At 54.9% G+C, this 14,232-nt stretch overlaps 1 protein-coding gene across 1 annotated transcript; it reads left to right on the forward strand.

Moving 5' to 3' along the window:
* The first annotated feature begins 9,080 nt into the window (after positions 1-9,080).
* IL10 (interleukin 10) lies at positions 9,081-14,030 on the forward strand. Its single transcript, XM_068159647.1, has 5 exons — positions 9,081-9,242; positions 10,580-10,642; positions 10,887-11,039; positions 12,526-12,595; positions 13,634-14,030. The coding sequence occupies exons 1-5, from the start codon at positions 9,081-9,083 to the stop codon at positions 13,720-13,722; spliced, it is 537 nt and encodes a 178-aa protein (XP_068015748.1). The 3' UTR covers positions 13,723-14,030.
* The last annotated feature ends 202 nt before the right edge of the window (positions 14,031-14,232 follow it).

Raw genomic sequence — 14,232 nt, forward strand, 5'->3', positions numbered from 1 at the left:
CATCCAGAGGGACCTGGGCAGGCTGGAGAGGTGGGCACAAGCCAGCCTCAGGAGGTTCAACAAGACCAAGGGCAGGGTCTTGCATCTGGGTTGAGGCAATCCCAGGCACAAATCCAGGCTGGGAAGGGACTGGCTGGAAAGCAGCCCTGAGGAGAGAGCCTTGGGGGTGCTGGGGGAGGAGAAGCTCACCAGGAGCTCTCAGTGTGCACTTGCAGCCCCCAAAGCCAATCAGATCCTGGGCTGCAGCAGGAGAAGTGTGGCCAGCAGGGCAAGGGAGGTGATTCTCCCCCTCTGCTCAGCTCTGGTGACACCCCACCTGGAGTCTGCCTCCAGTTCTGGAGCCCCTATGGCAAGAGGGATGTGGAGGTGCTGGAAGGTGTCCAGAGCAGGGCCAGGAGGATGAGCAGAGGGCTGGAGCTGCTCTGCTGAGGACAGACTGAAGGAGTTGGGGCTGTTCAGTCTGGAGAAGAGAAGGCTCTGAGGTGACCTCATTGTGGCCTTCCAGTATCTGAAGGGGGCTCCAAGAAGGCTGGGGAGGGACTGCTCAGGATCTCAGGGAGTGATAGGACTAGGGGGAATGGAATGAAGCTGGAGGTGGGGAGATTGAGGCTGGAGGTGAGGAGCAAGCTCTTCCCCATGAGAGTGGTGAAGCCCTGGAATGGGTTGTCCAGGGAGGTGGTTGAGGCCCCAGCCCTGGAGGTGTTTAAGGCCAGGCTGGCTGAGGCTGTGGCCAGGCTGATCTAGTGTGGGGTGTCCCTGCCCATGGCAGGGGGGTTGGAACTGGCTGATCCTTGTGGTCCCTTCCAACCCTGCCTGATACTGTGATACTACAAATGGAGGCAAGTGAGGGAAATTCCCCAGCAGCAGTGGAGGAGCTGCAGCATCCCTCGGGGCAGCAGGGCTGAGCCATGGTCACGCACGGCACACGTGCTGCTCCGGGGGCTGGGGGTGGGAAAGAAACCCCAGGATTTCTCAAACCCAGAGAGTTGGTTTCTGTCTTATGACCTTTCCTAACCACAAATAGGTTGCATTGGTGCTATCAGCCAAGGGCTGGGTGCCTAATCATGACAGAGTTTCTCCAGAAGGTCTCTTTCGAGACCTCTCTGGGGGTGCTCCTGGGGTCACCTGCCCTAGGGGGTCCTGCTGAGGCAGGGGGGGTTGGAGTGGGTGGTCCCCAGAGGTCCCTCCCAACCCTTAGCATTCTCTGATCCTCTGATTCTATCCATACACACCCCCAGTAATACCAAAACCAGAGAAAAGAAACTGATCAAAACCACACTTGTGAAAGGACTCTGCCACCCTCACAGCAAAGAAGTTTTTCCTTGTGGTGATGTAGAACCTCCTGGGTTCCAGTTTGTGCCCATTGCCCCTTGTCCTGGCCCTGGGCACCACTGAAAAGAGCCCAGCCCCAGCCTCTTGACTTCACCCTTCAGCTCTTGCTGAGCATTGCTCAGCTCCCCACTGGGGCTGCTCTTCTCCAGGCTCTCAGCCCCAGGGCTCTCAGCCTTTGCTCCTCACAGAGATGCTCCAAGCCCCTCAGCACCTTTGCATCCTCCACTGGACTCTCTCCAGCAGTTCCTCGTTATCCAGCCAGGATCCTCATGAGAAACCCTTCCACACACCACACCATGAAGGAACATCCCCCAAAATTACTCAGGTCATAGAATCACAGAATCAATAAGGTTGGAAAAGACCTCAGAGATCATCAAGTCCAACCTAGCACCCAACACTCTCTGACAACTAAACCATGGCTCCAAGTGCCACATCCAATCCCCTCTTGAACACCTTCAGGGATGGGGACTCCACCACCTCCCTGGGCAGCACATTCTAGTGGCCAATTACTCTTTCTGGGAAGAACTTTCTCCTCACCTCCAGCCTAAACCTCCCCTGGCACAGCCTGAGACTGTGTCCTCTTGTTCTGGTGCTGGTTGCTTGAGAAAAGAGACCAACCCCCACCTGGCTCCAACCTCCCTTCAAGATAGCTGTAGAGAGCAAGAAGGTCTCCCCTGAGCCTCCTCTTTTGCATATTGCATGAGTTTGGAAAGGATCCTCAAAGGTCAGCTTGTCCTGTCCCCTTCCAGAACCAGCACCCTGCTGAGCACTGCTGCTCTTAGCAGCTTGTGAGGTGAAAGCAGCTTTCCAGCACCACACTTTCCTTCCTGCAACGACCTTCTTGGCATCTAGGCAAGCTGTTCCCTAAAGGCTGAGCAAAGCCAAGATTTCATAGGCTTGGAAAGGACCCTCAAAGCTCAGCTTGTCCAACCCCTTTGAGCAACAGCACTCTGCTGAGCACTGCTGCTCTTAGCAACTTTCCTTCCTGAAATGACCTTCTTGGCATCTATGGAAGCTACTTCCTAAAGCTTGGGCAAAACAAAGATTTCATGGGGTTGGAAAGGACCCTCAAAGGTCAGCTTGTCCAATCCCTTTGAGAACCAGCACCCTGCTGAGCACTGCTGCTCATAGCAGCTGGTGAGGTGAAAGCAGCTTTTCAGTAGCACACTTTCCTTCCTGCAACGACCTTCTTGGCATCTAGGCAAGCTGTTCCCTAAAGGTTGAGCAAAGCCAAGATTTCATGGGCTTGGAAAAGACCCTCAAAGACCACAGAATTGTTAGGGTTGGAAGGGACCTCAAGGATCACCCAGTTCCAACCCCCCTGCCATGGGCAGGGACACCTCTCACTACATCAGGTTGCTCAGAGCCACATCCAGCCTGGCCTTAAGAACCTCCAGGAATCATCATCTTGTCCAGTCCCCTGCTGAGCACTGCTGCTCTTAGCAGCTGGTGGGGTGAGAGTGGCTTTTCTGTTAGACACTTTCCTTCCTGCAATGAACTCCTTGGCATCTAGGAAAGCTGTTCCCTGAAGGTTGAGCAAAACAAAGGTTTCATGGGGTTGGAAAGGACCCTCAAAGGTCAGCTTGTGCAACCCCTTTGAGAACCAGCACCCTGCTGAGCACTGCTGCTCATAGCAGCTGGTGGGGTGAAAGTGGCTCCTCTGTTAGACACTTTCCTTCCTGCAATGACCTTCTTGGCATCTATGGAAGCTACTTCCTAAAGATTGAGTAAAACAAAGGTTTCATGGGGTTGGAGAAGACCCTCAAAGGTCAGCTTGTCCAATCCCCTGCTGAGCACTGCTGCTGAAGGTGTTGCTCTTAGCAGCCTGTGGGGCAAAAGAAGCTTTTCTGTAAGGTCCTGAAATGACCTTCTTGGCATCTAGGAAAGCTGTTCCCTAAAGGCTGAGCAAAGCCAAGATTTCATAGGCTTGGAAAGGACCCTCAAAGGTCAGCTTGTCCAACCCCTTTGAGAAACAGCACTCTGCTGAGCACTGCTGCTCTTAGCAACTTTCCTTCCTGAAATGACCTTCTTGGCATCTATGGAAGCTACTTCCTAAAGCTTGGGCAAAACAAAGATTTCATTGGGTTGGAAAGGACCCTCAAAGGTCAGCTTGTCCAACCCCTTTGAGAAGCAGCACCCTGCTGAGCACTGCTGCTCATAGCAGCTGGTGTGGTGAAAGCAGCTTTTCAGTAGCACACTTTCCTTCCTGCAACGACCTTCTTGGCATCTAAGCAAGCTGTTCCCTAAAGGTTGAGCAAAGCCAAGATTTCATAGGCTTGGAAAGGACCCTCAAAGGTCAGCTTGTCCAACCCCTTTGAGAAGCAGCACCCTGCTGAGCACTGCTGCTCTTAGCAGCTTGTGGGGTGAAAGTGGCTCTTCCGTTAGACACTTTCCTTCCTGCAACGACCTTCTTGGCATCTAGGAAAGCTGTTCCCTAAAGGTTGAGTAAAACAAAGGTTTCATGGGGTTGGAGAAGACCCTCAAAGCTCATCTTGTGCAACCCCTTTGAGCAACAGCACCCTGCTGAGCACTGCTGCTCTTAGCAGCTGGTGGGGTGAAAGTGGCTCTTCCGTTAGACACTTTCCTTCCTGCAATGACCTTCTTGGCATCTAGGCAAGCTGTTTCCTAAAGGTTGAGCAAAGCCACCCACGTTGTGCCCCGGACACTCTTTAGGAAAAGGTGTTGCATCCATTCATGCAGCAGCTTGGCAGCCCTGCAGACTCAGCTCCTTTGCACAGCAAGAGTGAGTCAGAGCGAAACTGCACCGTCAAGATCGCTGACGTGGGGAAGGAAACGCAGGTAAACACTGGGCAGGGACAGCCCTGAGCAGGCCCAGAGTTTCCTTTGTGGAATGGACACTTTATGCTTATATCAACAACCCCCAAATAAACCAAGAGCAGCAAGAAAAAAGAAACTCAAACCTCCCTCAAAGGCCAAAGCAGCCGGGTTCCAAAGCTGGGGGGAGGGAATTGCACAAGACTGAGAGCCACGCGCCGGCTGGCACAGCTGAGATGACCTCATGAACAGCCACAGCTCGCTCAAAACAAGAGAGGGGTTGGAAATGAGGGCTCAGCTCCTCAGCTGGAAGGAAAGAGGGCTCCCAGTGGCCTGCTGCTGGTGGTGGTGGAGGATGTTCCCGTGTGCCCAAAGAGCCTTTGCTTTGCGGGCCACCCATCAGCGAAGGGTTTCGGTTGGAAAAGACCTCCAAGACCACTGAGTCCAACCCTCAACCTAAGGGCACCATGGCCATTAGACCATGGAGAACAGGGCTGGTGAGGAGCAGCTGAGGGAACTGGGGTTGTTTAGTCTGGAGAAGAGGAGGCTGAGACAACCTCATTGCTGTCTACAAGTCCCTGGAAGGAGGCTGGAGCCAGGCAGGGCTTGGTCTCTTCTTCCGAGCGTCCCGTGATAGACTAAGAAGAAATGGCCTCAGGTTGCACCAGGGGAGGTTTAGGTTGGACAACAAGGCTGGGGAGAGACCTTGAGCACAGCCCTACAAGGAAAGGCTGAGGGAGATGGGATTGTTTAGCCTGGAGAAGAGGAGGCTCAGGGGAGACCTTCTTGCTCTCTACAACTGCCTGAAGGGAGGTTGGAGCCAGGTGGGGGTTGGCCTCTTCTCCCAGGCAAGCAGCACCAGAACAAGAGGACACAGTCTCAAGCTGTGCCAGGGGAGGTTTAGGCTGGAGGTGAGGAGAAAGTTCTTCACTGAGAGAGTTGTTGGCCACTGGAATGTGCTGCCCAGGGAGGTGGTGGAGTCCCCATCCCTAGGGGTGTTCAAGAGGGGATTGGATGTGGCACTTGGTGCCATGAGGTCTGTGGTGCCAGGTTGGACTTGATGAGCTTTGAGGTCTCTTCCAACCTTGGTGAATCTGTGACATGAGGAAGAATTTCTTCCCCAAGAGGGTTGTCAAGCCTTGGAACAGGATGCCCAGGGAAGAGGTTGATTTACCATCCCTGGAGGGATGGGACAGCTGTGGAGATGTGGTGCTGAGGAACAGTTTAGTGGTGACCTGGCAGTGCTGAGTTATTGGTTGGACTTGATGATCTTAAAGGTCTATTTCTCCCCCAAGTACAGGGAAGTTGTTGGGAACCTACCAGTGCAAATGGGTTGTGTTTATACCTTGTGGGTTCTGAGCCTGCTGCTCCTGCTGGCTCTTCTCCTTTCTCACAGCTTCTGTGCTAGAGCAGGGGAAGCCAAATGGGTCACCCAAGAGATGACAAAGGCTGTGATTCAGCTTGGAGTAGTGTGCCTGCAGTGATTCACCAGGAGGAGGCTTCCTCATGCCCTCTGGAAGAGGCAACATCAACAACAAAAGGGACAACAAATCAGGTGACAGAGTCCCACAGTGCCTCAGCCCCATCCATTACTAATGGTCCATCCCCTTTACTCACACAGACGTGCACCAAACCTTCCCCTCCTTAGCTCCCCAAGGCAAAATTCCCAACAGCTGAACCTGTGGTTGCAGACAGCACTTGGCATTTCCCCCCAGAAGCACAGAATCAGTGAGGGTGGAGAAGAGGGGAGGCTGAGCCTGAAGGTTAGGAAGAAATTCTTGGCAGTGAGGGTGGGGAGACACTGGCACAGGTTGCCCAGGGAGGTTGTGGCTGCCTCCTCCCTGGAGGTATCATAGTATCATAGAATCAGTCAGGGTTGGAAGGGACCACAAGGATCATCCAGCTCCAACCCCCCTGCCATGGGCAGGGACACCCCACACTAGATCAGCCTGGCCACAGCCTCAGCCAGCCTGGGCTTAAACACCTCCAGGGCTGGGGCCTCAACCACCTCCCTGGACAACCCATTCCAGGGCTTCACCACTCTCATGGGGAAGAACTCCCTCCTCACCTCCAGCCTCAATCTCCCCACCTCCAGCTTCATTCCATTCCCCCTAATCCTATCACTACCTGTGTCCAAGGCCAGGCTGGATGAGACCTTGAGCAGCCTGGGCTGGTGGGAGGTGAACCTGCCCATGGCTGGGGGGGTTGGAACTGGCTGATCTTGAAGGCGCCTTCCAACCCTGACGATCCTGTGAACCTCTGAAGAATGATGAGGGAGCTTTCAAAGCCTCTCCAAGTTCACCTCCACTTTCTCTTTCTTGGAAGACAGATTCCTAGGTTTTCCAGTGAAGTCTTTATCACAAGGAAGCAGGGTGAGGGCTGTGCTCACACAAAAAGAGAGGGGAGAGGAAGGCAGAGACGTCAGAGGGATTATCTCCAGCTCTGAAGTGGTCATTTTATCAGAGCTGGGACAAGAACTCTCTGTTACTACAGCTTCACCCTCTTCACAGAGCCAGCACTGGGCTGCTTGGATGGAGCTCCTGTCCATTGCCAGGAAACAAACTGGGATGAAGTGAGAATGCTCCCAAATGCTTCTACCCTTGAACCCCCCCCACACTGATGTTCAGATAGTGGCTTCCATGGCACAAGCCTTGGTAGGCAGCCAGGCACAGTGCTCCAGCCTGCAAGGACCTGAGCAAAGCTTACTTTGGATCCAGAATACAGAATCAGCCAGGTTGGAAAAGACCTCAGAGATCCTCAAGCCCAACCTATCACCCAACACCATCTGATCAACTCAACCATGGCACCAAGCACCTCAGCCAGGCTCTTCCTAACCACCTCCAGGGATGGGGACTCCACCACCTCCCTGGGCAGCACATCCCAATGGCCAATCTCTTGGCTTCCAGCCAGGCTGGGCTCTACCACCTCATCCCAGCACATTCCACCATGCCTGAAGGGAGGCTGGAGTGAAGTGAGTCTTGGTCTCTTCTCTCTGGTCTCAAGTGATGGGATGAGAGGAAAAGGCCTCAAGCTGCACCAGGGGGGGGTTAGGTTGGAGATTAACAACAATTTCTTGACTGCAAGAGTGGTCAGGGGTTGGAACAGGCTGCCCTAAGACATAGAATTATATAGGTTGGAAAAGCCCTTTGAGATCCCCCAGTCCAACCAGCAACCCAACCCCACCATGGCCACTAAACCACAGCCCCAAGTGCCACAGCCTCAGGTTTCTTGAACACCTTCTGGGATGAGGACTCTCTGCAGCCAGTTCCAATCCCTGACCACTCTTGCAGCAAAGAAATGTTTCCTCCTCTCCAACCTAACCCTCTCCTGGCACAGTTTCAGGCCATTTCCTCTCCTTCTTTCACCTGATAGTAGTGGAAAGAGACCAATCCCCACCTGGCTCCAACCTCCTTTCAGGGAGCTGTAGAGAGCAATAAGTTCTCTCCTCAGCCTTCTCTTTTCCAGCCTAACCACCCCCAGCTCCCTCAGCTGCTCCTCCCCAGCCCTCTTCTCCAGACCCTTCCCCAGCTTCATTGCCCTTCTCTGGATACAATCCAGCCCCTCAAAGACCTTCTTGGTGTGAGGAGCCCCAAACACTGCCCAGTCCTCAATGAAACCTTATCCTTAAGCATTACATCTACTCAGCTCTTAAATACCTCCAGGGATGGGGACTCCACCACCCCCCTGGACCAGCCCTACTCAAGATTTCAGCCCACTGCAGGCTGGCCTTAGAATGGCCACAGAGGAGGCAGTGGATGTGTGCAGGCTCATTAAAAGTGATGCTGTGATTCCATGCTGCTACATTCTGCCATCTAGAATAGAATGAACCAGGTTGGAAAAGACCTCAGAGATCCTCAAGTCCAACCTCTCACCCAGCACCATCTGATCAACTCAACCATGGCACCAAGTGCCTCAGCCAGGCTCTTCCTGAACCCCTCCAGGGATGGGGACTCCACCACCTCCCTGGGCAGCACGTTCCAATGGCCAACCTCTCTTCCTGGGAAGAACTTTCTCCTCACCTCCATGATGATGATCTTTGAGGTCTCTTCCTACCTTAGTGATACTGTGATACTAAACCTCCCATGGCACAGCTTGAGACTGTGCCCTCTTGTTCTGGTGCTGCTTGCCTGGGACAAGAGACCAACCCCCACCTGGCTCCAACCTCCCTTCAGGGAGTTGTAGAGTCATAGAATCAATAAGGTTGGAAAAGACCTCAGAGATCATCAAGTCCAACCTGTCACCCAACTCCTCCTGACAACCAAACCATGGCTCCAAGTCCCACATCCAATCCCCTCTTGAACACCTCCAGGGATGGGGACTCCACCACATCCATGGGCAGCACATCCCCAGGGCCAATCTCTCTTGCTGGGAAGAACCTTCTCCTCACCTCCAGCCTAAACCTCCCCTGAGCCTCCTCTTCTCCAGGCTAAGCAAGCCCAGCTCCCTCAGCCTCTCCTCCTCCTCTAAGTGGAGGCTTGATGGGAGGTTTGTTGTTGTTGTTGTTGTTGTTTCCCCTCTGACAGGGCATGAAGTAAAATCAGCTGTGAGAATGCAGAGGCAACCTGACACAGCACCTCTGCTGCTTTGCTTCTCCTTCTCCAGCCACAGGCAAAATTTACAAGAAGCAAGCAAGGAGGAAAGGAAAAAAAAATAGAAGAGAGAGAGAGAGGGGAGGAGGGGGGGAAGGAAAAATGCAGAGTCTAAGCACAAAAGACTTGATGGGGTGTGAGGAGAGGAGGGGGGTCACAAGAGAACAGGAAACCAAGTTGACGGGAAACCCAAGTGACATTTGTGTTTAATGAATGACTTAAAACCCCAATATTGCTCCCCAGGAAATGGGGAGAGGAAACAGAGTGATGTTTTGAGAGTATAAATGAGGGGCTGCAGCAAGGTGAAGGCTGCAGATCGGCTCCTGAGCCCCCTCCCGTGAGAATTCAGCCGGAGCCAGGGGAGAGCCAAGCTGCTGCCGCGCCATGCCGAGCCACCCAGCCCTGCTGCTGCTGCTGCTGCTGGCTGCCTGCACCCTGCCGGCCGGGGGCTCAGCCCCTGAGCCCAGCTGCCTCCACTTCTCTGAGCTCCTGCCTGCAAGGCTCAAAGAGCTGAGGAGCAAGTTTGAGGAAATCAAGGACTATTTTGTAAGTAGAACTCTGCTGGGCTCTTCTTCCTCTTCTCCTTTGGCTGCTTCTCTTGTTGAAAGCTCAGAGCTCTGGAGCGGGGAGGGGGCAGGAGAGCTTCCTCCTGGCAGCGAAAGGCTTCGGTGCTGCGTTGTGCTGAGGGTGAGCAAGGGCAGCTCAGTGTCACTGCTGCCTGGGAGACAACCTGCACGGCCTCTCCCTTCCTAGTTCTGGACTCAAGAGGTTTCATCATGACCCTTTCTAGCCAGACTTCCCCCTAAGTGCTGCAGAGCAGATCGTCCCCTGGGTTCCCAGGAAGGAAGTTGTCCCTTCTTCAGGGCAGCAGCTCCAGCCCTGCTGAAGTCAGTGGCTGCATAAAAAGGGAAATTCATTTTGTTGCTGCAGGCTTCTCTTTTGGGTCATTTGAAAGAGCCACCCCAGCCTGGCCCTGGGGATTTCTGGGCTGGAGAAGTGCTACAGGCTACCTGGGGAAGGCCACTTGCTCTGCATGGCAGCTCAGTGGGGATCCTGGGGGCTGCTGGAAGCTGCAGGAGAGGCTACCCAGAGCCTTTGGCATTGCAGCAGTGCTGACAGAGATGCTTGGTGACATCTCTGTCGCTGTTTTCATAGACCCATAGAATCAATGAGGTTGGAGAAGACCTCAGAGATCATCAAGTCCAACCTATTTGAAGCAATCAGACAGGATGATGCTCCAGGCTCCATCACAGCTTGCCTTTGGGACCCAAAGAGCACAGCCAAGGGGTTTGGAGTCAAAGCTTGCTGTCAGACTCCCAGTTGGGGTTGGGAAGGAATCATTTAAACCTCTCTGGGAACCTTTTTAAGCACCTTGGTGCCATGGGGTGAAGCTTTGGCTGCTGCCAGCCTGCCACTGTGCTCTTCCAGAGCTGATGGCGCAACAGAAGCACCACAGGGACAGACATCTGCAGGGGGGTTAAACCCTCCTGCCCTGGGGAGCAGAGGGGCAGCCAGCCTGGGCTGGATTCCTCACTTCCAGAGGCTGTCAGCAGCTCTCTGCTGGGCTGTGGGGGTGGCATCTGCCCTCTCACACCAACGCCCTGCAGCACTGGGAGGGGTTTCACATCCACAGAATCGCTGCTGCTGAAGTTTGTGACTTCCCTTTCTGGCTGCCTCCACCCGAGGGTGGCTGTGCTGGGAGCTTATGGACCAAAGGACTGGGGACCCCTGTGCCTGGTGTCACTGTCCTGTGCTGGGAGCTCTTTGCCTTCCCACCAGTCAGACCAAGAAAGCCAAGGAGCCCTGGGAGGGTGTGCTGAGGCCAAGGGGAGGCAGTGCTGCCTGCCTCTCCAGGCTCACCTCTCTGTTGCATCCTCCTGCAGCAATCCAAAGATGATGAACTCAGCGTCCAGCTGCTCAGCCCTGACCTGCTGGATGAATTCAAGGTAAGAGTTATCCTTCCCTCCCAAGTCCTTCCTTCACCCCTTGGGCAGTGCTTTGCAATCCAAGAGGCAGATTGGAGCTTAGGACCTGTCCTCATGTGACACAAGGATGGTTCCCACCCCAGCACTGCAGCTGCAGGGGGTGGTTCTAACCCTGACCACCAGCACCACGATTCTGATTGTTAAGAACCCCCAGCCACGAGTGCTGGTGGCCCAACCCCACATTGGTTACCTCCTCTCACCCCAGGGGACCTTTGGCTGCCAGTCAGTGTCGGAGATGATGAGGTTCTACATGGAGGAGGTCCTGCCCAGTGCCATGAGGACCAGCACAGACCATCAGCAGAGCATGGGAGACCTGGGCAACCTGCTGCTGAGCCTGAAGATGACAATAAGACGTTGTGTGAGTGGGGCTCAGCGTCGTGGGGGGGATGAAATCAGTGCTGGGGGGAGGCAGGACCACTTCCAGGGAAGCAGGCAGGGCTGGGAGAGGGAAGAGGCTCTCCCAGGGAACAGGACCATGGGTGCTGGGATGGTGCAGGGGAGCAGGGCTCTGGGCTGGCAGGGGCTGGCAGATCCCATAAGGATGGGGGTTCACAGAGTCACAGAATGGTGAAGGCTGGAAAAGACACCTTGGGATTAAAGGCACTTCATGCTTCACCCACTCTCCCCCTCCCTGCCTCCCCCACTCTCCCCTCCCTGCCTCCCCACTCTCCCCTCCCTGCCTCCCCCACTCTCCCCTCCCTGCCTCCCCCCACTCTCCCCTCCCTGCCTCTCCCCCTCTCCCCTCCCTGCCTCCCCCACTCTCCCCTCCCTGCCTCCCCCACTCTCCCCTCCCCTGCCTCCCCCACTCTCCCCTCCCTGCCTCTCCCCCCTCTCCCCTCCCTGCCTCCCCCACTCTCCCCTCCCTGCTTGTGTGGCCGTGAAGAACCACCTCAGTGCTCCAAGCTGGGCAGGTTCCTCTCCTGAGGTCTTCAAATGACTCTCTTGGGTTTTTTTTAACACCAAAGAGGCTGAACTCACAGCATCCCCAGCATGATGAGGGTCGGAAAGGACCTCTGGAGATCACCCACTCCAACCCCCCCCTGCCCCAGCAGGGCACCCACAGCAGCTTGCCCAGGAGCACAGTGGCCAGGGAGGGTTTGGAAGCTCTGCAGAGAAGGAGACTCCACAACCTCCCTGGGCAGCCCTGCTCCTAGCTCCTGCTCTCCAGGCTTCCTCTGGTTAAATAATGATGGTTCTGGGGCTCTGCTCAGGAGCATCTCTTAGTTGCAGCAAATTCCACCCCACAAGGTCTGAGGAAGAGAGAGAGGGGGGAGGGAGCTTGGAGTGTCCAACCCTTACCTGGGTGATGGAGCAGCTTGGCACTGAGCTGATGCCTCCCAAACCCACATCTGCTGTGGTTGTGACCCCACCACCTACCCCAGGCTGAGTCACACAGCCCTGCCCCAGGCAGAGAGCACCCACAGCAGCTTGCCCAGGAGCACAAGGGGCCAGGGGAGGGTTGGAATCTCTCTGGGGGAGACTCCACAACCTCCCTGGGCAGCCTGCTCCAGGCCCCCCAGCACCCTCACAAGGAAGTTTTTTGTCCTTAGGTCAAGTGACAGCTCCTGGCAGTGAAGGCACTACAGGGCTGCCCTCGCCCTGGGGCCAGCAGCAAGGGCCACAGGGCTGGGAAGGGCTCAGGGTCCACTCTCAGTTCAAGCTGAGCTCCTTGCCACAGGCCATGGTGCAAAGCAGCCACAGCTGCTGCCCCCCCATGGCCGGTGGGGAAGGTGGAGAGCAGAGGTGCAGCAATGACAAGAGGCAAGGAGGAAGGGAGAGCCACTGCTGCACACCCCAGGGAGGAAACTGCTGTGGTTGAAGCTGTTGGCCTTGTCCCTTTGCAGCACAGATTCTTCACGTGTGAGAAGAGAAGCAAAACCCTAAGGCACATCAAGGAGACCTTCGACAAGGTGAGGTCCCTGCTGCCACGGCTGGGCTGAGCCTGGGAGGAGCCCAGGGCAAGGCTGAGGATCTTGCTGCTGCTTCCAGCTTTAGAACAGTGCAAAAGAGCTCCTGAGTGAACCCCTGAGGGCAGAGAAATGCAGAGGGAGCAGCTGGTGGGTTGTGCAGAGAAGCTGGAGGTGGTGGTGGGAACGAGAGTATAGAATCATGGAATTGTTCTGGTTGGGAAAGACCTCTAAGGGCATTCAAGTCCAACCATCAGACCAACCCCACCATGGCCATCACAGCATGTCCCTAAGTGCCATATCCACACATTTCTTGGACCCCTCCAGGGATGGTGACTGCATCACCTCCCTGGGCAGCCTGCTCCACTCCCTGACCACATCTGGCAGTCAAGAAATTGTTCCTAATCTCCAGGCTAAACCTTCCCCTGGCACAGGTTGAGGCCTTTTAAAAGCTCATCCAGTCCAAGCCTGCTGCAGTCAGCATGGACATCAGCCACCAGAGGAGAGGCTGAGGGAGCTGGGGTTGCTTAGCCTGGAGAATGAGGAGGCACAGGGGAGACCTCATTGCTCTCTAGAACTACCTGAAGGGAGGTTGGAGCCAGGTGGGGGGTTGGTCTCTTCTCCCAGGCAAGGAGCACCAGAACAAGAGGACACAGTCTCAAGCTGTGCCAGGGGAGGTTTAGGCTGGATGTTAGGAAGAAGTTCTTCCCAGCAAGAGAGGTTGGCCATTGGGATGTGCTGCCCAGGGAGGGTGGTGGAGTTCCCCATCCCTGGAGGTGTTTAGGCAGAGCCTGGATGAGGCCCTTGGTGCCATGGTTTAGTTGATCAGATGATGTTGGGTGAGAGGTGGACTTGATGATCTCTGAGGTCTTTTCCAACCTTATTGATTCTACGACAGAGAAGGTTGCTCAGAGCCCCCAGCAGCCTCACCTGGAATGGTTGCAGGGTTGGGACCACCTCCCACTTCTGTGGGCCACCTGGTTAGCACTCACCCCATCACATGCAACCCCCCCTAAAGGGCCTTGGTTTTCCCTTGCAGATGATGATGAGCATGGAATCTACAAGGCCATGGGAGAGTTTGACATCTTCATCAACTACATTGAAGAGTATTTGATGATGAAGAGGAAGAATTGAAGACCCTCCCCACACACACACACACACACACACACAGGGTCTGGCACCTTCCCCACCACCATCCTGCTGGGTTATTCAGTACTCACTTCAGGCTGGAGGAGCACACAAGAGGTTTTAAGTTATTTTAAGGTCAATATCTTCCAGCACTGCTTTGTATTTAACAGGTTTGGGGAGGGGTTGGGGGTTAAAAGCAGCTGGATTGCTTATTTATTACTTCTAAATACCTCAGTCTTTCTGTTTACAAGGGTGTGAAGCCAAGGGGTGATGAGCTTGTAAAATAACAACCTATTTATTGTCCTAAGGCTGATTCTGGCAGTGCTGTTTTGTTCTGAGCTCCAAAAACACCCCAGGGAGCAAGCAATGAGCAGAGCTGCTCCTGAGGGCAGCCTCGCTGGGGCTCAGGAGCAGGCTCCAGCTCTGGGAGGCCAGCAAAGGTTCATGGTCAGCAAGTGAGAGCTCTCCTCACGTCCCAGCCCTCTATTTATTGAGGGTTTCAGGCAGAAGCCTGTC

Source organism: Melanerpes formicivorus, unplaced genomic scaffold, assembly GCF_026170545.1.
Source record: "Melanerpes formicivorus ecotype bairdi unplaced genomic scaffold, bMelFor1.0.p_v2 SCAF_46, whole genome shotgun sequence".
NCBI classification, from domain to species: domain Eukaryota; kingdom Metazoa; phylum Chordata; class Aves; order Piciformes; family Picidae; genus Melanerpes; species Melanerpes formicivorus.